The following is a 22,825-nucleotide window of genomic DNA, read 5'->3' on the forward strand; positions in this document are numbered from 1 at the left end:
AAACAAAATTTTTATTTCTAACCCTCTTCCTCTCCCCATCTACAGACACTCACTGAATGATTTTATTTCAGAGATGTGTTTTGTTCCAATCGTTACTTGTTATGATTACGTTAGCTAACAGTGGTCCATAAGAAAACAAACTCAAGTTTTCCCTGTACCAGTGATGCTTCAAAACTACGCACCTGAAGTGAAATGCAAGTAATACTGAAAAGGTCAACTCAGCATTTCCCTATCTTTTGAAGTCTGAAAAATCTGCAAAAGGAACATTGCACATATAGATGTTAGCTTTGGTCTACCACTTGTTTCTTGCTAATAATTTCACATACAAATCACCTTACTAATGAATTTTACTCCACCATTCTAAAATTAGGCATTCTTGGGACTTTTCAAATAAGAACACTATCTTGATAGCACAGATAAAAGAGCTCTAAAAAACAATACTTGGATGAATGTATATACCCCTGAAAAAGCTCTTATTTGCATATATGAGGAAACACACTAAAGGAAAAATTTAGCCTCACCTTTTATTACACAGGGATAACATGCCAAATTATGACTAAAATATCTAGATAAGATCTTTGAAGATTTTCCCAGGATACAATTAAGAAACTTTCTTCCTAAGCACACCTAAGTGTCCAGTGACTTGACACATAATTATTTACCTTCTTCCTTGTGATGTGATGTTCTTACGTGCCACTATTCAAATGGTTGTAAACACTGAATAACACAACAGTTATCAAGACCCGGAATGCAATTTCATGAAGCATGTTAAAGTAGCCCTGAAACAAATAGCCTGTATTCAGTACCGCAAAAAACTCCACTTTTTCGGTTTACCATTGAAAACTGGTACGGAATTGGAAGCATGAAATACAGGTACTATAAATCATATTTACACTTCATACTTGTCATTATTTAATATGTAAGAATTACTGAAGGCTACTATAATTTTCCAGTTCTGTTACTGAAGAACTGCAGACCTCTTCAAATAAACACCTACAGGATTTGCTCACAAGCAGCTACAGTCAGCTGCAGGAGCAATGGAAAAGGGCCTATGATATTCTATTTTGAATAAAGTGTTTCCTATGAATATGTACATCCATTTAAGAAAACATGCAATGATACTTCTTAAACAAGTCTTGATGCCACAAGTGCTGAATTGTGTTTTATTTCCAACAATTACCCATTACAATATCTGAAACAAAAAGCGTCAAAAATAAATAGCTGAAGATTAAGCATCAGAATCCTGCTGTCTTCGCTACTGCTGTGAACCCCTTAATGCTTCTTGTTTTTCAACCTTCACTCTTCAGATTCTCCTGGTCTACGGATATCATCAATCTTCAGAATCATTCTAACAACTTGAGTAGCCAGGGAAATCTGTTGCTTCTTACCAATCAAGGTTTCTATAACATGCTGCTGCTTCATATCTGCCAGACAAAAGAAAAAAAATTAGGTGCCCTCCTCAAAACTAAGGATAACATTTACCTGACAAAGTCATTTGCTATGCAACTTTAAAGAATGTATTCAAATTATTACTCTTTGCCACTACTGTTGACCAATAAGTTGTATAAATTAGAGTTTTAAGGTCTTTGGTAAGAACCCAGGCTTACTACATTAAGAAAAATTCTCCTCCCAATTAAGTCCTTCCCCATTGTTCCCTCTTTTTCCCTCCTGTATTTATTTCTAGAGGACAGCTTCCATAYAGAAACATCGAAAGTACCCTAAAGGCACAGCAACCACTGGAGAAGTGAAAGTAGAAAGTGGCATGAAAGCACAAGCACCTAACAAAAGAAGGCTTATACATTTACATAAATACAAGGCCTTATGTTATGTTCCAAAATTTACTACCTTTTTGAAAAAAGCAGCAGAATAGAAGAGTGTGGCAAGTATATTTCCAGATGAAAATAGAAGTTTTCATATACACCTATTTCTTAGTCTGCAAGAAACTTCTTATAGGTCTATATATGCACACGCAGCTATGTGAACAAGACTACCTGGAACTTCTATTAAACTGGATCACTAAAATTACTGTAATTAAAACATAGCTCTCCCTTACCTCATGGTGAGTAATTTTTACTCCTGTACCACAAGGTCAGTAATATCTTTAGCTAATCTTGCAACCAAAAAAGTGTTCATGCAATTACTTTTCTTCACCTGTAAGGCATGCATGTATTGCTCCTTCCATTCCCTCTCCCCCACGTATTTATTATAACAAGGGACAAGAGTTCATAACTGAAGTGATGCATAGGTTAAAGAGGGCCGAGAGGCAAAACAGTAAGCCTTTCAATTTTTTGAGAAAAAACCCTTCTGTTACATGCCTTCATCACACTACTACGCTTCTTACCATTTGTTCCTTTCTGCAAACAATCAATGCCAAGAGCAGGATTATTTTCTTTCACTTGTCTAGCCCGCACTTCAGTCATAGTCTGTATTGGATTCATACCACTGTTCTCAGAAAGTGCCATAGGAATTACTTCCAGGGCATCCGCAAAAGCTCTCATAGCATACTGTTCCAAAGATGGACACTAGGAAAGCAAAATCATATAGCTATTACTGCAATGTTAGCAAAGGCAGATTTTTATACTAGCCATAAAACTGTATGATATGCAGACTTTTTCTGGGAAACACGTATCTCAGTATCCAAAAGATATTTTTGCAAAACAGGCAAGCAAAACTTAGCACTGGTTACCAGTGAATGCCAGAAATTTCCTTAAGATTCACTTTTTGGGAGCTCTTTAACATGCATTTAATTTTAATTGAAGAAAGTTGTAAAGATTTCTTTCTTACCTTATCTGCTGCTTCACTGACAGCCAAAGCACAAGAAATTTCAGCTGCACCACCGCCATATACAATCCGATTATCACGAACAAGATTCCGGATTACACACAATGCATCATGAAGAGATCGTTTTGCTTCTTCAATAATCTTAAATTATAAAATAGCATATACTTTATAATATACACAAATGAAGTTTATAAAAATTTACTTGTTAATACAGAAATAGAAACTGCAAGTTAATGAAAGAATTTCTTAACAGGCCTAGGCTACGTTATATTAAAATAAAATGTTAGATACATAGCAGCAGACAAATAGAAAATAGACACCTTCTCCATGCAATTTGTTGTACCTATGGATTGAAAACCTTATCATGTTAGTTTCTGTAGTTTCAGTCTTGCATATTTCCAAGGTAAAAAACACTTACATTATTATATTCAGGCTGGACTTCATGTCAGCATCCAATCTTAACAAATGTAGACGCATTTAAGAACTTACACTAATCTTTTAAAGAAGTAATTTTTATTTCTTAAAAAACCCTCCTCAAATTAGGGAATATGTTCTTTGCTTCCCATGTTTTTCACTCAAAATAGGACTTGTTCTAAATATAATTTAACACTAACAGTACAATCAAGAACCAAGTTAAGTATACTGGCATTCAAAATAGTCTTACTCTGGGTTTTGTCTTTTTTTTTTTTAAATAGACTAAATCAGAAAATTACATACATATGTGACATAATTGACATATATAAATATTAAAACCTAATCTGGCAAAAACACTAATGCATCAAGAGTGACCCTTCCATAAGGAGGGCAAATGAGACCATCCACAAATAAAATTATTTCTGTATTTATGAACTACATGGTCTAATAGCACTGAGACATGATAAAATTTTCACTGAAAAGAATACAGTGTGAATCTAACTGTACCTAACACGCAGTCACTGCTGATTACATCAATCCTCCTTCTCTTTGTACACACACAAAGTTAAATTTAACAGATTTAACAAAAGAACGAAAGCATTAACATGCTTTTGAATGAATCTACACATTCAGCAACCAGTCGATCAAACATTAGCAACAAATTAAGTATCTCACCATTTTATTTCCTCCTCTAATGAAAATGGTCACAGCTCTAGAATTCTGACACTGTTCAATGACAAGCATTTTATCCTTTGTTGTTCCAAAGGAGATCTCTCGGACAATACCAGCAAAACCAAGCTTCTCTGCTGTGAGTTCACAGAAGCGAGGAACGATGCGCCCGCCAGTTGCAATGGCAATTAACTAAAATTAAACAATTATTGATTATTTTGAGAAGACTTTTTTCTCATGTTTTTATAACACTTAAAACTAGTGGAAGGGAATTTGTCAGATGCCTAGTCYAAAAAGTTATTTTCTCATCACTTCAGACAGAGTATTTCAGGTGATGCCTTGTTTTTGCAGAGCAAAGAATGAGATTAAGAGCAAAAACATTCCTAGTCACATAAAATTTATAATGGAAATATGCACTGACTACAATTATAGATCACAGTCCCATTTATTCTAAAGTTCTTCCCACAGACCCCCAGTGATTTTTTCTCCAATAACTATTACCCATACACATACGATTATGCAGTTCTCCCCCGAAAGTCTAAAATGTTTAATCAATACAGCTTATTAACTTAACAAATGTATGAGGAACCAGTACAAAACCTTGTTTTAGAGAACTTTACTTACTTCTATTTCAGGTCCACCAACCCAACGAACAGCAGGCAGCTCATTCTGAAGCAGCAAGTGATTTGCCTCATCATCAAAACCCCACTGGCAAATAGCAAGGTTTGCACCAGTGTCTTTTATCTGAAAGCAACACACAACATCAATCTTCTGACCAAAACTTACAACAGAAATGAGAAACACTTTCTCTGCAGTTCTAAGTCTCCTTATTTTCTCAAAACACAATTCTCTGGAGAAAAAAAAAAAAAAAAGTTGTCTGGTACACATAGAGATGAAAGAAAATTTCAAGCCAGGGCTTACATGTTACTTAAACTTACCTTTCACTCATAGCCTTACAACTACTTAAAAACATGTTGCCGACCAATGCAATTATTAGCTCATTTGCAGAATAAATCAAAGCCTAGGAAAACCACAGAAAACAAAAACACTTCTAAAGACTCTTACCTGTTTCACCATCTCTTCAAATTTCTCCTTTTCATATTTCTGCAGTGCCTTGTAATCTTCCACAGATGTTACATCAAGCTTATGCTTGGTTTTAGGCTTAGGTGGTTCAAATGGACAAGTAAGGATTGCAATTTTAGCATCTTTAAGTTCCTAAACATTAAAAACAAAACAAAACAACAACAAAAAAAAMCCCMAAAAAAATCAAGTTGAATTCTGACCTCAGTAATACACCTCCTTCTTGTACTTGCACAAGACAGACATATGTTAAAAAAGTAGTAATAGGAGGAATCTTGAAGATCATTTGACTGGTTCTAGAGTGAGACTAACTAGATCCACATAATTCTATAAGAAGTCACATTTATTTAACCCACATAACTATTTAACCCACATAAAAGAAACTCCACAGCTTCTCAAGATACTGTTTAAGTGTGTAACAATCTTCACCAGTCATTTCTTTCTTTTTTAAGCATCGAACCTATAACTGCATTTTTCCTCCTACTCACAGTGACCATGGAGAACATTATGTACTCGCCTTCTTCACAGCTACCTTTTATGTATTAAAATACTGATATTTTCCACAAGTCTTCGTTTATAGAAGAATGCAACCTAGTAAAAAATATTTTTAGACTTGTAGAAGTTCTCATTCTAGACTCGCATGCAACATCTGATACATTTACAGTAGGTGTTAAACTCTAACATAGCTCATCATACTACCTTCTGCAGATGATTATTTCTGCTTCAGTAGAGAACTCTGCACTTGTCCTCACGTAAGTGCACAACAGTATTTTCTCCAAGAACACTTCTCATTTTCTCAAGACTACTTGAATTCCACCTTGGTCCCTCCAACACAAATAATTTAATGCTCCTCTCCCTCTCCCCATTTGAGAAAATGAGTGAAAAAACAAACCAAATCAAACCACATAGCGTTTAAATACTTAAGGAATGCTGGGACAGTATTTGAGTGATGCATTTCAAGACAGTCCTGTTTAAACCATTACAGACGACACACACATCACTTACTTTAGGCATCTGTGGATGACTGAAATCTTTATCCACAATCACTCCTTTAACCAACTGTGTATCTTCTAGTCTGCCTCCCACTTTGCCTTGTACTTTGATCAGCTCAAAATCAACATCTTTGCGTTCCATATCTGCTACTGTCAGTACAGCATTTACAGCAATTCCTGCCATTTGTCTGTGACAACGGTTAACTCTAGATTTAAGCATAATATAATGAAGTTGCATTATATTTAAACAGTATAGGGTTAGGACAAAACAGAAAATAATTCTATCAATATTGCACAGAAAAACATAAACTAAAGCTTAAAACTTTCATTCATTGCAAGAAAAAGGTGATTCTGAATTGTTTGTTCACAGAATAAAAGAGATGTTAAATATGACAGAAATTAAAACACACAGTTTGTCTGCATACTCTTCTTGGACATATTCTCAAGATGCAGATTTGGGACACAAATGAGCAGAACTAACTTGCTATTAAGAAACACTGAAGTCATACAAACACTACAAAACACTCTTATGACAGGTCTACCAAAGGAGGCCCCCCCCCCCCAAAAAAAGAAAAGAAAACCTTGCACATATTTTCTGTTTCAACTTACAGCAGAATAGCAGCTTTCACCTTGAGAGGCATCTCACTGAAGAGATGCTATAAACAGCAAACAAACTCCAAAATACTGATGCACTCTCCTTCTACACTCTCCTACATTGATGAGGTCAGAAAAATTTTAACTATATCTGTATTCGCAAAAAAATGCTATAGCTTGAAAGAGGGCAAGTGCGAAACAGTATTAAGTGCCAGTAAAGTCAGTCAACAACTTTCCATAATTTCTGTACAGGTGATATGATCAAAACCACACAATACAGCAAGAAGAACAGGATGGAAAAGGAAGAGACAGAAATTGGCATTCCCATGCTACCTCCATAAATATTGGAGTGCCTATCATGAGATGCTATGCAACCAGAAACTGCACTTTGCAGAAACCTGCCTACCAGAGTAACTAAAAATGGAAGACGTCCACCTCTCTATTCTGCTGCTTTATGCTCTCATCTTTTTGCTATTCCTTACCTCCAAGCTCCACAATAGTATCTGAGAAAGCTGTCTAATGCCCAAAGAGCAAAAGACAAGAAACAGTCCCTCCTCCCCAAAAATACTAACTGAGAAATGAGATTACTTATTTAGTGTGCAGCTAGTGTGCTAGAATTTGTCTTGAAAGTATTTTTGCAAAGTCTCTGCTACTAGCTATTTATAACAGTCTTAATACTTACGTGGGAACTCTACATATTCAGCAAAAGAAGATTAAATCACTACTACGGGATCAGCCACCTAAAAACATGCTCTTATGGAAGCATAATTCAGAAGTTAATCTCATCTTGGGTGTCATGACTGAGCCACTGGGAAGCTGACTAACTCTACAGTGAATAATGCTCTAATGGAAATAGAAACCAGAGCTTTATACCTGCAGTCTGAATTTATATCTACATAAAGGAAAAAATAATAATAATAATTTGCACTTCTTTCAGTTGCACTGTCTTTTGAAAAACTTTGAGCATACAGTTTTTAGAACTGAGGGTCAACAGACATAATCAAGTGAAAAAAAAGATAAGAGTCCATTGAGAAACTGGCCCCAAAAAATCAAGTAAATATGAAAGAGCATTTAACAGCCACTCCAATAACATAAATAATTTAATAATCCACCAAAATATCAAGTAAACATCAGGATTCCTCCTTTCAATTCAAAGTGCTTTTAAGGAAAAAGGTAAATCTTGTGAACTTTTCATGAACTTACACTTTAGAGCCTAGAGTTGTCTTTGCTGTCTGGATCAGAGGTTCAGTGTTCTGCGGATCAACTGGAAAGCTGTCACTGATTTTGTCTAGATGTTCAATAGCAATACGAGCTGCCTGTTCATAACCATCTGCTATTCTGATAGGGTGAATACCACGATCTAGTAACTGCTCCGCCTGTTCCAATAATGCTCCAGCCAGAACTATAAAACAAAATTTAAAATAATGCTTACTTTTCCACAGATTGAGGCATCATTTTTAATATATTAAAAAAAGTATGCCTTCAGATTTTTTTCTGTTCCCTTCTAACATTTTTAGAATGAAGATTGTTATTATTTTAGTTTAAAAAGAAGCACAAGGGTCAAGGTGGGACAGGAAGAAAGTTATGCAAAAAACAAAACAAAACAAAAAAACCCATCCCAACTTTGAAAGTAGAGAGAGGACTCTCAACACTAACTTCAAATTTAACCATGCTTTAAAACACACAAAACACCTTTCTGAACAAAAGGCTCTTAATATAGGAATTGATAAGAATACAGAAGTGTTAAATATTTAAAAATATTTTACAGAAATRGTATATCTACATCAAACATCACCATCTCTGAAAGTAGTTTAAGAACCTTGATTTTAAAACTGGAAAAGTTAAGCTAAGTTTAAAATCTTTTCTTACCAACAACTCCCGTAGTTCCATCCCCAATCTCATCATCTTGAGATTTAGACAGCTCCACCATAAGTTTGGCTATCTGGTGATCCACATCCATCATATTCAGAATGGTAGCACCATCATTTGTCACAGTCACCTCACCATCCTTGTCCACCATCATTTTATCCAAACCTAAAAAAATTGAAAGCATAAAGAAAAAGCTAAAACAAACAAACAAACAAAAAAACCCAAAAAACACCAACCACTTGGAAAAATTTACTAAAAGAATTATTAAAATTATTTAATCATTACCATTGGGCCCAAGAGATGTTCTCAGAGTATTTGCCACTGCCTTTGCTGCCATTATGTGAGACTACAAAACAAAGAAAAAAAATTCAGTCATTGTTAATGCTCCCCAAATCATACATTAAGCTAAGAAAAATATGGAAAAAGCTAACTCAAACTTAAATATTACAACTCAACTAGAAGCAGCCAATTATGAGTGAGAACAAATTAAAACGTGCATATTACTTTTATGCTAGAAACAGCTCGCATGTCTTGTCTTTGCTTACACAGCTAAATCTTGCAACAGTAGAGGAGCAGCTAGAATGATTTCCTTGCGCGTTCAGAGCAGCAGTAATAGATGCAAATACCATCAAAGAGGGGAAAAAAATCAATAGCTTTGCTCTATTTTTTAATCAGTATTTAAACCCCACACGCGCACACAGCGCTGCTGCCGAGGCCAGCGTTTCTTCGGAACGACACCGGCTCTCAGACCAGCGGCGCCCCATGAGGAGCCTCCCTGCCCGCGGAGGGCGAGCGGGAAGAGCCGAGCTGCACATTCCCGGCCCTGGGGACGATACCTTCTCTCTCTCTCTTCCTCCTTCCCTCCCTACACGGCCGGGCCCGGGCTAGACTGCAACCCCTCCGCCTGAAGGGGAGATTGGGGGGGGGGGGGCACACGCAGAGCCACCGCGCCTCAGCAGGCTCCATCCCCAAGCGAGACCCAACAGCTCCCCTCCCCCGCCGCCCGGCCATAACGGCGGCGCGGCCCTCCCCGCCACGGCTCACGGACGGGGGAGTGCCCGCTCGCTCACTCACCTTGAGCGCCTCGAGCCCCATAAGGCGCGTCTTGCGCTCCTGGTCCTTGAGGATGAGGAAAGGCCGCCCATACTCATCAAACGCCAGGGTCCCCATAGCCGACATAATGGCCCCTGCCTGCCCCGCACGAGCCGAGCCGCAACCGCGCCCAGGGCGCGCTGACGCAGCGCGCTCACCGCCCCGCGCCTGCGCGACACGCACCGCCGCGAAACATTTCACAAGCGGGACCTATCTGGCGTCCCCGCCGGACCTTTCTGGAAGAGGGTAGGGGCTTGTGCGGCGCTCGCGGCGCCGCCCCAGCGCGCTGGGAGATGCTATTAGGTAGAATACCGGGGGAAGCGCCCTAGAGGTTGACTCTACCGCTGCAGTGCCAAACCACCCCTTACGATGTGCATTCAAAAAGTCTTTCCCCTCCCCTCCATAATTAGGTGGTATCGCCCTCCAATATAAGTATTTCCGGGCCGAAGCCCGCAGCTTGCCTGGTCTGAGTTTTTTTGCTAGTGGTAGTGGCAATGTGTGGCGGGGGGGCGGTGGCTTGGTGACTGCACCTGCGCGGTGGCGCCCGAGCGGGTGGCGGGGTGCTGCCGAGCTCGGCGGGTGGGAAGGCCTGGCCCGGCCCGGCCCGGCCCGGCCCGGCGCTCGACTGCGGTTCGAGAAAGTTTGTTGCGGCCGAAGGGAGGAAGGGCTGGTGTCCACCGTAGCGCGGGCTCCTGCCGGAGATCGGCGTGCTCAGCGGCGTGGGGCGGGAGGCGTCTCTGCCTGCATCGCTCCTGAGCCGTTCTGCGCGTGTTGCCCCGCCCTTCTGGACGGGAAGCATAAACAGTAACTGCCTTTTTTTTTTTAAATTATTATTACTGAATTACAGAGTAGTTTATCTCCTCAAGAGCAGTATAATAACTTTCCCTTGAAAACCTAAGAATCAGTTTAAGGGATATAAACCCTGCTGTCCTCTGTTTTTGATCTAGTCTACTGATTTGTCCACTAAACAAACGTGTAATAAAACAACTTGTGTGAGGAAATACTCTTTGTTAATGTCTGTCTCTAGGAGTGATGTCGAAAGTGCCACAGAGCAAGAGCCCCCCATCAGAGGTGCCTGTGAGCTCTGAGGACAGCTCGAGAGGAAGGAGCTGGGGGCTGTTGATCACCGGTGGTGTTGGTGGGACCTTGGTGGCCTTGTATGCTGTCATCACCCCGTTTGTAATGCCAGCGCTGAGAAAAGTTTGCCTGCCTTTTGTTCCTGCAACTTCAACTCAGATTGAAAATGTTCTGAAAATGTTACAAAACAGAAGTGGCTCTCTGGTTGACATTGGTAGTGGGGATGGCCGTATTGTAAGTTATGGAGATACGCTTCCTTCTATATAATCTGTCAAAAAAGGGGCTAATGCCACTTGGGAATGGCTTGTATTGTGTTTTCTCATATTTATGAATGTCTTGCCTCTGGTATTCAATATTATGTAAATGCAAAAAGTCAAGAAAGATTTGCATCTGATTTACGTAAGTAACCAGTGTTTTTTGTTCCAGGCTTGCTTTCAGCTTGACAAGGTATCATACCAAACCATAACCTCATCCTCTTGGCTGGAGTGGGCTGTACAGTGTGCATTCACTTAGAAAGTAATAGTTCCTAAAGAGCTGTGATTCCATGTATGTTTATAGCTGCGGTATGTGAGGCTGCGAGTTTACACAGAGCTTGAAACAGGGTAGGAGAGATCACAACTGAAAACTTCTGGAGCTGCTGCTCTATGCTTGTTATATAAAGGTGATAGAAGAATAAGAGAGTGAGAAGCAAACAATAGATTACAAAACAAAAATCACTGTATCCTTAAAACTGTAGTTTTCACACCTTGGGTACTTTGTGATGTGCTGGCTGCCTCATTTTAAAATGGGTATAGTAAAGTGAGAATAATTTCAAAGAGGGATGATAATTACTGGAGGTGTGGAAAGGCTTCTGTACTGGGAATGATCGGAATGTCAGTAGAGAGTCTAGTTGAAGGATGCTTCCATTTGAAAATGATGATGTAGGGGAGAAGGTTTTGCTGGCCTCAGGTGTTTTCAGTATTACAGCAGTTGTTTCTCAGTGTCAGTTTTTATGCAGAAATACTAAGTTTTTCTTCCAAGTAAAGCAAGCTATTCTGTGATTGAGCTCAAGAACTTATTGTGGTGACCCTGGGTATAAATAGATTAAAAAAGAAATTAGGGAGACTTGAGAGGAAAGATAATGATAGCCAAAGCAATACTCTTTTCAGGATATTGTCTAAACTCTTCTTTGTCAAAGTGCTGGTGAGGGAGGGTGTTGTGATGAATCAGCTCTTCTCTGTAGTTGTTGTATTTTGTAGCGTTTTCTAACCTGCTTCTAGTCAGTTTTAGCAACAGGAGGGTGCACTAAGTGAGCTTTTGGTAGGCACCTGTAAGATAGTTTTTGTATGTTACTGTTGTCCATGTTTCATGTGAATGAGTCAACTGTCCGTTCAAACGGAAACGTTTGATTTGGAAATCCAGTTCTATAAAGGTGGCTTTGGAAGGAGCTGTGCCTAAGTAGGAACAATAGAAAAGTATCTAGATAAGAAAACTGAAATTTCTCATGCCCTGTCTACTTTGCATTCTGACAGACTTTCACCTGATCCACCTAATTTTGGCTAAGTACTGATTTTATATATAGGTGACTAAATGGAGGCTGAATTCTACTCTGAGAGCCAGGTGCTTAAAATTGTGTGCAGTGATGCTTGGTGTTGCCTTTGAGTATTTGTCCTCAGACTAAGCTGAGCTTGTGTTCTGATACTTTCAAATGCTTAGCACTTTTTCATGTATAGCTTGTAAATAAATATGGATATATCTTTATTTCCAAACATAGTAAAAATGTCAGATTCTTCTAGTATATTTACAAATGCTGAGAGCATGATGGAAGAAGCACTTTTTAATAATTAGTGTGAAACGCGCTGTGCCATTGTTACTGTTTGAGAATTTTATTAAAAAATAGYTACGTCTTCCTGACTCTACCTGACTATTCTGTAATTCATAATTAATCAGGCTTTTTCTGAATAATACTTGACAGTAACCTTTCAAATGACTTAAACCTAGACTTTAATGTTTCTGTCAACCAGTGCCTTTTTGTTTTCTGTTTTCCTTGAAAATTTTCTGAAAAATAACCATGTATTAATCTGTAGTTTGGAGACAGTTGCTATGCAGTCTAACCATTCCAAATAGTAGGGTCTCAATTTAAATGGGTATATTTGAAAATCATCTTGTATTATTTCAATTACCTTTTGCCATTTAAAATTGTATGTGAAGTGTAGCATTGGAAGAAAGCTATATTGTGAGATATATTTATTTTTATGTAGGTCAACTGTTTGCTTTCATACTCTTTCTATTAGTAGGTCATTTTTGCTCTGATTCAGAGGTCTTTCAAATGCCTACCTGCTAGTGCATCTGAAATAGGCCAGGTGCTCTAATTTTGAATTTTGGGCATTTCTGCTTGTGTTTTATGTTTGCCTCTATAGTCAACTTCAAGGTAATGTCATGAGTATGTTAAACTAAACTTTTATGTAAATTACAGGCATACTACAAGTTTACAGTTTAGTCCTGTGAAGATTTAAGTGGTTTGTTTTGTTCTTATGAATAAATCTATTAATTTCAATACGACTAGTCATAATAGTAAAATGTAGTTTGAGCTTTTGTTCACTTGTACTACCAGTGTTTTCGGAGTTGAAATCTGAGCGACTTGCAAAGTGCGTTCCATTGATTTCTGTTGTAAATAGAAATAGAAATTTCTATTGTAAATAAAATTATCCAATTTCTCCTGTTGAGATTAACATATATTCTAGCACACTCTCTCTCTTCCAGAGTGAAGGTTCCTTTCTTTCTTTGTAGGTGATAGCTGCTGCAAAAAGGGGATTCAAAGCTGTTGGTTATGAATTAAATCCCTGGTTAGTCTGGTACTCCAGATATCGTGCCTGGAGAGATGGGGTACATCAGAACACCAAATTTTATATTTCAGACTTATGGAAGGTAGGTGGTGAAATGCATAAGAATGAATGAATTTGGAATGTCTGAGGAGAGTACGGAGTTTTCTGTAATTCGGAGATAATTCTTTGAAACAACTAGAATGCTTTCAGCCACCAGATGCTTCCTTGGGCTTAAAGTACTTAAGTCCACAGCAGCTAGGCTCACAGCACAATAAACAGCTTTGTTGTTTTTGTGCTTCCGTGACATGTGCTGTCCTTTGAAACTACTCTGCATGGTAAAGGCTACTTGAAAATACTACTTCATACTTTTGTCTGGTGAATGATGTGGGTTACTGTAATATCTAGCTTCATTGCAAGTTGATTCTTTGAAGTCAGTAACAAGTCTCTTATTCACCTAATGCGCAAGATCACTATCTCATTTGACATTTCATTAGATATGTGTTCTTTTGTAACTGTGCAACTCTTGATTTTGAGCATTGCTTTAAGATCACTATTGCATACATGTAACTGAGAATTTTTTGACGTGTTCACTCATTTGAATCAAAATTGCTTTTTTAATGAGACTTATTTTTCTGCCATATTTATGTCTACCTTTCCCCTGCTAGTCCTATTGAAGTTTTTTAATGACATCTTGTAGCCGCTTTGCCCATTACAAAAAACTTGGCGGGGGGAGTGTGAATGTACCGTACTGTTCTTAATCTTTGTTCAGAGGCAAGCATGGAAAACTTCTGACCGAACTAGGAAAAACCCAGCCATTGGAATGCCTAAGAAGTTTTAAATCTAGCCAGCAATTAACAAAAGGGGGATAATCTTAAAACATTCCTCATTTTAACATATGTAGGAGTTGTAAAAGAAACTTACCTACATGGTTTTACTTATGGTTGTCTTCTGAATTGTGTGTGTTTGAATTGATTTTTGCGTGCGCTACTGGAATTCATGCCAGATTCTTGACCAAGTAGTAAAAGCTTTCTTCTGCTGAGCAATGTAAGCTGTCTTGCATAGGGAAATTTGTGATGTAGCCATGATACGGGATCTCCTTTCTTATTTTTGGTCTTAAACCCAAGGATTAGTTTGAAAGGAATGTAGCTAAAGGCATTGGGGAAAGAAAGGTACCAAGTCTTCCAGTTATATATGCCAATTCTCTTTAAGACTTATGCTCACTTTTTTTTATAGGTTTCTTTCTCCCRTTACACGAATGTTGTTGTTTTTGGGGTACCTCAAATGGTAAGTTTTACTATTTTTTTTCATTGTCTAATTGTTTTAATACCAAGACATTTAGTGTTAGTAGACTGATTTAAAAAATGAATCAACCTAGAGAATGTCAAAGGTGGCTAGTACCAATATTTTGATATATTTCGTTATTGCTTACTAATATTCATGATAAAACCTGGTACAGCTTGTAGCAGTATGCAGAGTGGAGCTCTAAGAACTTAAGTATGCATTTGAGATGTATTTACTATCCAGGAGGCCCAGATTTTAATGAAATTCAGAACCAGAGTGAAAATTGCTGTGCTTGTCTTTAGTTGCTTGGGAAAGGTGATTTGGTTCTTGAAAAATTTGTTTTTTCATATTGAAAAAATGATAACTTTGCAGGCAGAGGATGGAGTGGGAAATTGGTTACCACTGATTTCTGTGAACTGCTTAGGGAAAAGAATATTGAACTTCACTTAYGTTCTTCTCCAAAATCTGCATCACCTCAAATAGTCTAGCAGCTGATATATTAAAATAATTCTTTCTTGCATGGGATAGATTAGGAGGGATTAGGAAGGGAGAGAAGTACTTCTAATACAATTGATAGAATACAAGTACACAAATCCTTTGCTTTTTGGGAAGGCTTTGTAGGAAGGGACGTGTTCATCATGTCCCTTGTGAAAATGCATTGTTCAAAATTGCTGTGAAAATTGTGTTGCCAAAAGACCGCTTCCATGGTATAATAGACACATTCAGTCAGGTTTTACATTCATCTTGGCTTTCAGCTTTATCTGATTTCCTTTTCTTTCTACCAGAAGGAAAAGAGAAAAAGGAACATCTTAATTATTAAATTTTCTTGATGTTTTAATTTATTCTTAGAATCTTGTATATAGTTTGAATGCATATGGAGAAGTGAAATGGAAATATTTTTTATCTATTTCAGTGTTGCTTCTTTCCATCTGAAGGCAGATGTTTTTGTGGGATGAAATGGGTGAAGAGCTTTATGTGATACTATACCGTACTGTTTACTGTGATAATATTTCTGTAGTAAAAACAGGAAGGTGCAACAAGAAATATAATCATGCTTCCCTACTCTGATGTTTTTTCTTTAATAGCAGTGGAAATAATTTGAATCTTGAGTAAATATTTATAACTCATGTGAAAACTGAAGTCAAATGCTTTTTTTTTTTTTTTTTAAATACTTATGTAGTTGGCATATTAGCAAGAACTATTATGCTAGCTGTGCTACAGGTGTTCCCAGAGCTGAGTATCATGTGTTCTTTGGCTGGACTTCCAGGAAGGGACGATATTTTTGAAGCTCCTATTACTGGGATATTTCTTAAAAGTATAGAATACTTGGTTGCCTGATTTTGACAAGGCTATAATGCAGTAGTTGTCTTTGAAGCGACTAATTTGAGGGGAGTTGGTGCACCCTTGCTGTATTGAATGATATCAGATTTGCTCAGTGGTTCATTTGGTGATCAATATATGAATCTGCAGTCAGAAATTCTGCAACTGTACTGAGGGCAAGAGTGCAGATGAAGAAAGATACTCCAGTAAAGCAGAAATATATACCCTGGGAAGATGCAAGCAAGCTTAGTAGGCATGTTGTGTAAACTTAGTAGCCTGAAACAGGGTAAACTAGTAACTGTTATGTGACTTGATATGATAAAAGGAGTAGCTACAGGTCTCAGAATAATTTTGCTTCAACAAATTCAGTAAATATTAGGTTAGATTCTTCCAATTAAAAAAATAAAATAAAAACTCTCATAAATGTAACAGACCCAAACATATGAACTACTGTGTTTCATGAGAATTAAGTTTGCTCATAATCCTCTTTAAATTTACATTGGAGTTGTGGGTGCTTAGCCTCCTGAGTGATTAAATTGATTTTCTAGAAAGTAATGCATTTTCTCTTCACTTTTACTGAGGGCAATAGGTCTCTTTAGCTTATTTAATAATACTAGTCTGGTTCGATGCTGTCACACTGTGCTTTTATTTCRCATCCAAGGTTAGCTTACAAAGCTTGGATTTATTGATCTTCAGAGAAGGCTGCAAGACCTCTCTGTTCTTGCAAGCCTCTGGGGGGAGGTGGGTTTGAGTCATGGAAGAGAGAATCTTTTTGTTCTGGGTAGGATCACAGAATTCTTACCAGGTGTTGATGTTTGTAACTTCTGTTGTATTTTAACTGTATAAGTACTGCACAAAAGGTCTACAAARTTTTCAGTTTAGTAAACATTAAAAAGTGATTAAAAAATACAATACAATTGCAACAGCTAATGTTAATAAGATTTAGGTTAAGACCTTCTTTGACTTTGGTTCAAGGATACAGTTCTTCTTAGCTGAGCTGTTAATAAACTTTTCTAATTTGAGCTAATACAGACATGAGACATTACCGGTCTTCATAATTATTGATTAAAAATTAGGCTAGGTCCATATTTGTGAACTGTATCAATTTCCGTAACAACTTAGTCCTTCCTTGTCTGGTAACAGTTTGAATGGTACCAAAGTGGTCTTATTTTGTTGTCTCTTATTTTGAGATACCAAAATGGTCCTATTTTTCTAGTTTATTTAAGATACAGTAGCAAAAATGTTTAAAAGCATTTGTTGTATGGACAAAATCAGAGCACAGGATGCTTAGAATATGTATATATTCAGATGTAACTCTTTTGCATATTAGATCTATGAATATCATTTTCCTAAAATAATTCATTGTAACCTTACATTTAGCGATGGTAGGACGTTTCATCAAAGGTACACCCTGCATGTATGTGATAGTGGAAGCTATGTCCAGCCTTTGGAAATATGTTTTTTTCATTCAGTCTTATTTTCTGGTATGTTCTGTATTTTTTTTTTGTTTGAATTATTTTTTTTTGCTTTAAATTGTGTGCTTCATGACTTAAATCAAACCGTATTTGTAAATAATTGCTCTTGTCTTTTAATATCTAGACGTTATGCTGTGATATCAAAGTAAATAAATTTTAACATGTATTAGAAGTAACTTGTGGAAGCTTGCTGCCATAATTACTCCCTGATACCATTTGTAGAATAAAAGGAATTCCAGATGGACGCACACTGATCTAATTAAGCATAACATCAGTCTTTTCCAAAGAACGAAAATAACTAAAATCTATCAAGCTTCGTTTTTCAGAACATAATCACTCTCTGGAGTTGGAAAGAAATTCCTTTGAAATCTAGATGTGTTAATTCATTTTTTCACTTAATCCATACAGAAATTTTCAAAGTATTTACTGGAGATAGAGTATCTGACTTGGACAGGGTGTTGCTCTGTTCTGGCAGAGTAATGATATTTCCCTTGTTTTTTCCCTCTGCTTAACTTTTGTAAATGGAGGAAAGCTAGGCTGAGTAAGTCTTCAGCGAAGCAGAGCTGTGCAGTGGTGTGTGCTATTCATACAGTACTGCTGCAGTGACTTAGGTGTGTATCTTAACAGACTGGAGCCAACAAAGCTCAAATTCTGTAGTATTAACATGTACTTTATCATTCAGTGGCACCAAATGGTTTGCCTGAGTTTGCACATAAGAAATCCTGAGTGTCCCAAGATCTGCCATGGGATAAACTGGAAATCATGAGAGACATTGGTCTTTGAGTATGATACAGTGGTTCATGTGACTTGTGGTGTAGTAAGAAAGTATAAATTCATGGGGCTAAACTCTTTCTCTATAGAGAAAGAATCCCAGTAGGGAAGATTGTGAATTGGAACTTGCAAAGGCTTTCTTTAACTTCTGTTTTTTTTAACTAAGGGATTAGCTACTATTCTTGGTGCAGTTTTTAAAACTTAAAGTTAAGAATTTTTGATCTCACAGTTCAGAGTAAAACGGCCATTTTCTAGCTTTAGATATTCTTTGTCAATGCGTCAAAGCTAGAACATATATCATGAAAATTGTCCTAAAATTGTTTTTAAAACTTCCTCAAACTTTGGACTTGTCTTGAATACTTGAATTAGGTTCTAAAGAGAATGCTTGTGTGTTGTACTGCTCTGAAAGCCTTTTGTTTTTGCTCCGCAGATGCTACAGTTGGAGAAGAAGCTAGAAGAAGAACTTAAGGGTAATGCCAGAATCATTGCCTGTCGTTTTCCTTTCCCTTGCTGGATCCCAGATTATACTACTGGAGAGGGAATAGACACTGTGTGGGCCTATGATTTGAAAACTTCTAATGGATGTGAAGCAAAATGCTTGGAAAGGACACCAAGGACAGAATACTGAACATCTAATTTGTTTTGTATTGAAATTTTCAGCTTTGACCTCATCTCTTAGAAGATGAGATTAATGCCAAATAGTGAATATGTATCTCTATATCCTGGAGTTATAAAGTAACACTGAAATATGTTACTGATTACCTGAAAAAAAAAAAAGATTAGTAAAACGTGTAGTTAAAGGACTTATGTAGTTAGTAAAAATTATGAGAAAGTTTTATAGAAATAAAGAACTTCAATATTGAAAATGAGATAAAACAAAGTCACTACTATTAAGTGGAGCACGTATAAGTTAAGATGTTCTACCTGACTTACTTAAAATATATATTCTTTTTGGTCCTACTTAGCATTCATTATTAGTGGTCAAGTGATGTGCAAGTAGCTCCTCAAATGAGCAGTGATTCCCAAATGTCTTCACCAGTTAAGCTAAATGAGCATAATGCTGCACTTCTTGTTTGGCTAAGAGCTACATATATCAAATAATGATGCAAACTGAATATGATGATGGAACTGATGGTTTACACTTTAGCTTTGAATATTTGCATTTTAAAGGTATATATGATACAACAAGCAGATAAAACAAGTAATTTTTTTCATTAGCRCAAGTGCCGTCCTTGATTTATATTAACATATTTCTGTTTAACTTGTAACATGGAGACAAAACTCCACAAATGAGCTCTTATTACTGATATAAGCCTTTGCAAGTGACTATGATTTTTCTTAATGTCTCTGATTCAGAAGAGGTCTCAAAAGTCACCTACATGACAGTGAAATGTTGCTACTTCTGTTTGCTCAAACCTTGGGTAAAGTATGTGCGAGACATGTTTGCTTGGGTGTGTCATGAAGGCCTCTGATTCCAGAGTCAGTTGATCTGGCTAGCTTGGTTAAATCTGATTAGACCTGGTCTAATTTATTGTGAGATTGCCAAGGAGTTCCTCAGTCAAGCTTTTTCCCCTTCAACTTTTCTGAGCTGTATCATCTGGTGAGGTCTCCTAAACTCATGGCATCACTGCATGGCTTTTCTTTGCAAGTGATGCAAGCTCTTCCTGTCAGCCTCATGAAGTTCAGCAAAGGAAGACTAACAATCCTGCACCTGGGATAGAATAACCCATGCAGTAGTATGGATTGGGCACCAACTAGGTGGAAAGCACCTTCCTAGAAAAGAACCTCCGGATCCTGGTTGAACAACAGATTGAATGTGAGCCAGCAGCAGCAATCAAGGCCAAACCTATATTGGGCCATGTTAGTAGGTATGGGAGGTGATTGTTCCCTCTCCAGCGCTTGCAAATCTGCATCTGGAGTAGTGTCCTGTCTTGGGCTCCCCGGTGCGAAAGAGACATTGACATTCTGGAGTGAGTCAAGTGGAGGGCTGCCAAGATGGTCAGGGAGTTGGAGTATATGGTATTCAGGGAGAGGTTGAGAGAACTGAGGTTCTTCAGCCTTAAGAGAAGGCTGAGGGGTGGGCAAGGAATCTTAATTGTTGTCTTTCTGCTGTACTTACTAGAAGGGGGCAGGGAAGAGACAGACTGTTTGTGGAGGAGCATAGAGATAAGACAGGAGGGGAAGTTTTGATTAAACACTAGGGAAAATGTTTTCACTGTTAGAGTAGTCAAACATTGGAAAAAGTTGCCCAGTTTCTGTGGGACCTCCATATGTGGAGGTATTAGGAACTTGACAAGGCCAGGAGCAGCCTGCTCTGAGTTGGCCTTGCTTTAGAGGTTTGGACCAGGTGATTTTCAAAGGTCTCTTCCAACCTATGTTGTTTTGTAGTTTACAGTGTTGATGGTAGAGGGTTTCTTCCTCCATCCTGGAGATCCCTGGAGTTATTTTTGTCTTGTAACAGTCTGCTTACTGGGTCTTTTCATTGGTTCCCAGCTGAAGTTTGCCTATCTTCATCCATTAGCAGTTAGTCAAAGTTATGTAATAGCTTCTTGCAGCCCCAGTTAACATAAAGGCTGTTATGCAGTGACCATGAGTTGGTCAGATCTTTGTAAGTATGATATCCATACTGCTAAGCTAAAACAAGTCGATTAAAAGTGACCTGCTAGGCAACTGTTATGTTAGTACAATTAAAACTAGCCCAGATCAGAGCAGTGCTGAAACCCTACTCTGTCAGGTCAATACAAAGCCTGAGACATTTTACTAGTCATTGCAAAGTCATATTTGCTGGGCTACAGCATCTGACTTGAAGAGAAGTTAGGTATTCCTTGGGGTGTGTAATCCACATTTACACTCTTACCCAGCTTTTTAAAAAAATTTTTAGTTTTGTTTTAGTGGGGGCAGGAAGGAGTGTTTAAAGTGTAAATCTGCACTGAGGAATTGAAAAGGAGCAGTAGAATTATGTTCTCACATTGTTTACCAAGTAGGAGAAGAAAGGTGCAAACATCTGCTCTGGATACTCCAAAGGAAAATCATTTTAGCCTCACATGGCAAGGCACAAGTATAAACATGGAGACTGTATGTATTGAAGAACACTGGTTACTGGTAAGCAGTCTTTTATAACCTTTCTGTCTTTTGTTTATATGGACTATCATTTCACTGCAGTATAACATAGAAGTTCTTATAGAATTATAGTAAATGCTTTCCACCATCATTTAAGGTTTATAAATAATTACACAGTGACAGAACTGGACTACAGTTACTATCTAAAATGTCTGGATTTACTTTAATATCCCAAAGTCATAAAACTGGAACCTGAGACAAAGTGTGAAATTATTCATGTTGAAAAAGACCATACAAAGGGAAAATTAGTTAATTAAACCAAGAGTCCTTCCCTGAAAGATTATAAAGAGGAAAAAGAGGCTAAAGATCTTGATCAAATCAGTTGTGACTCGTCTGCGGTGGGGTGCTTTGACCAAGTTTCTACTGCTTACTTTTACTAAAGTTAGCTTGCAAGAAATGAAGCAGATATGTAAGTTTTCCCCAATGTTTGACTTCATATGTCTGTCTACCGTACTGTCATTTGTCTGCTGAAAAGTAAAACTGAATTTCTCAAATCTGCTTGTGGTAATAATAAAAGTGTATTATTTAGTTATTACCTGTCTCTCTGGAAATACTGATTGAGGTAACTGAGACAAAATGAATGACACACAGTAGCCTGAGCTTTAGGAACACTAAATCCTGTCCTAAAGGCAAGGAGAAGCTTTTGAATGCTCTTAAAGTGAAGCAGAGGGCTATTGTGCTGGGCATTTTCTTTTGGCAAGGTCCTACACTGGACAGTGGTCCATATGTTCTGTATTCTTTATTAGATAAAGAGAACTGTATTTGCTGTTGCCATGGCTGAAGTGTGAAACAGAAAGCAAATTGCTCAAACTCTCCGGATGACTAAGAAAGCATTTTCCTGTTATGTTATCCTCAATTTTTGTTCATTTTTTGTGTTCACCAGTAGTGTACTGGTTTGAGTACTTAATTGTGACTTCAGTTATCGCTATATGGATTATTGAGTTGTTCACTTTCAATTGCTGTGTAATGTATGATGATTTCATTGATGGGCTACTTTAAAGTGCAAATTTGTTTCTTCATCTGAACAACCAAAAAGCCCTAGAGAACTGATTATTCAAATTACAGTGTAGGTCTGAAGCCACGACAAGGAAACCTCTAAGCTAAATGTGCTGCTTGATACCAAAGCAATTCAGTACACAGAAAAAACAAACAAACAAACAATAGTTTATCTTCATTTACATCATCAGGTAGAATCACTTGCCTTTTGGGAGCTACTTGTTTTATTCTGTCTTTGCCCTACCAGATTTTAGCAAAAAGTTGCTACATTGCTGAATGAATAATGCTTTTCTGGAGTATTCCAGAATTGGATCTGGCTGAAAATAAAATGGGTCAGAGTTCTTTAGGAATGAGACTTGAAAAAAAAATTTTTTTTTTCCTTGAGATAAGTCTCCACAGGCTTTGTGATGGAAGGTCATTTGTACCAATGCAGAGTTTGAGAGCTACTGTTCTAATTTTGTATTTTTCTGTTTTACATAATGTGACTTTC

General features: G+C 37.6%; 2 protein-coding genes across 5 annotated transcripts; one reads left to right on the forward strand and one right to left on the reverse strand.

Moving 5' to 3' along the window:
* Positions 1 to 1,134: 1,134 nt before the first annotated feature.
* On the reverse strand, positions 1,135 to 9,666 carry CCT5 (chaperonin containing TCP1 subunit 5). The gene is made up of 11 exons (XM_026055438.1): positions 9,474 to 9,666; positions 8,685 to 8,745; positions 8,400 to 8,564; positions 7,734 to 7,932; positions 5,950 to 6,142; positions 4,930 to 5,079; positions 4,489 to 4,608; positions 3,871 to 4,056; positions 2,785 to 2,922; positions 2,342 to 2,522; positions 1,135 to 1,424 (listed from the first exon to the last, which is right to left on the reverse strand). The coding sequence occupies exons 1-11, from the start codon at positions 9,576 to 9,578 to the stop codon at positions 1,297 to 1,299; spliced, it is 1,626 nt and encodes a 541-aa protein (XP_025911223.1). The 5' UTR covers positions 9,579 to 9,666; the 3' UTR covers positions 1,135 to 1,296.
* Positions 9,667 to 9,679: 13 nt separating this feature from the next.
* Positions 9,680 to 21,872, forward strand: FAM173B (family with sequence similarity 173 member B). 4 transcript variants are annotated; one of them, XM_026055441.1, is made up of 5 exons: positions 9,680 to 9,737; positions 10,519 to 10,802; positions 13,338 to 13,475; positions 14,606 to 14,656; positions 18,650 to 21,872. In XM_026055441.1, exons 2-5 carry the CDS (start codon positions 10,524 to 10,526, stop codon positions 18,845 to 18,847), a joined length of 666 nt encoding a protein of 221 aa, XP_025911226.1. In that variant the 5' UTR covers positions 9,680 to 9,737; positions 10,519 to 10,523; the 3' UTR covers positions 18,848 to 21,872. The 4 variants fall into 4 exon arrangements, with proteins under 4 accessions (XP_025911226.1, XP_025911224.1, XP_025911227.1 ...); XM_026055439.1 differs by having other exon boundaries at positions 9,714 to 9,794; XM_026055442.1 differs by lacking the exon at positions 18,650 to 21,872 and adding an exon at positions 15,567 to 15,736 and having other exon boundaries at positions 9,714 to 9,794.
* The last annotated feature ends 953 nt before the right edge of the window (positions 21,873 to 22,825 follow it).

Source organism: Apteryx rowi, unplaced genomic scaffold (genome assembly GCF_003343035.1).
Source record: "Apteryx rowi isolate R43461 unplaced genomic scaffold, aptRow1 scaffold_998, whole genome shotgun sequence".
Classification (NCBI taxonomy): Eukaryota; Metazoa; Chordata; class Aves; order Apterygiformes; family Apterygidae; genus Apteryx; species Apteryx rowi.

Bases quoted from the DNA above. Each gene is read 5' to 3' on its own strand.
- CCT5 (XM_026055438.1), bottom strand. From the start codon at position 9,578: ATGTCGGCTATGGGGACCCTGGCGTTTGATGAGTATGGGCGGCCTTTC. The intron at 7,933-8,399 runs GTAAGAAAAGAT...TTTGTTTTATAG, and splicing joins TGGAACTACGGGAGTTGTTG to TTCTGGCTGGAGCATTATTG. The intron at 4,057-4,488 runs GTAAGTAAAGTT...GTTTAATTTTAG, and splicing joins TTGGTGGACCTGAAATAGAA to TTAATTGCCATTGCAACTGG.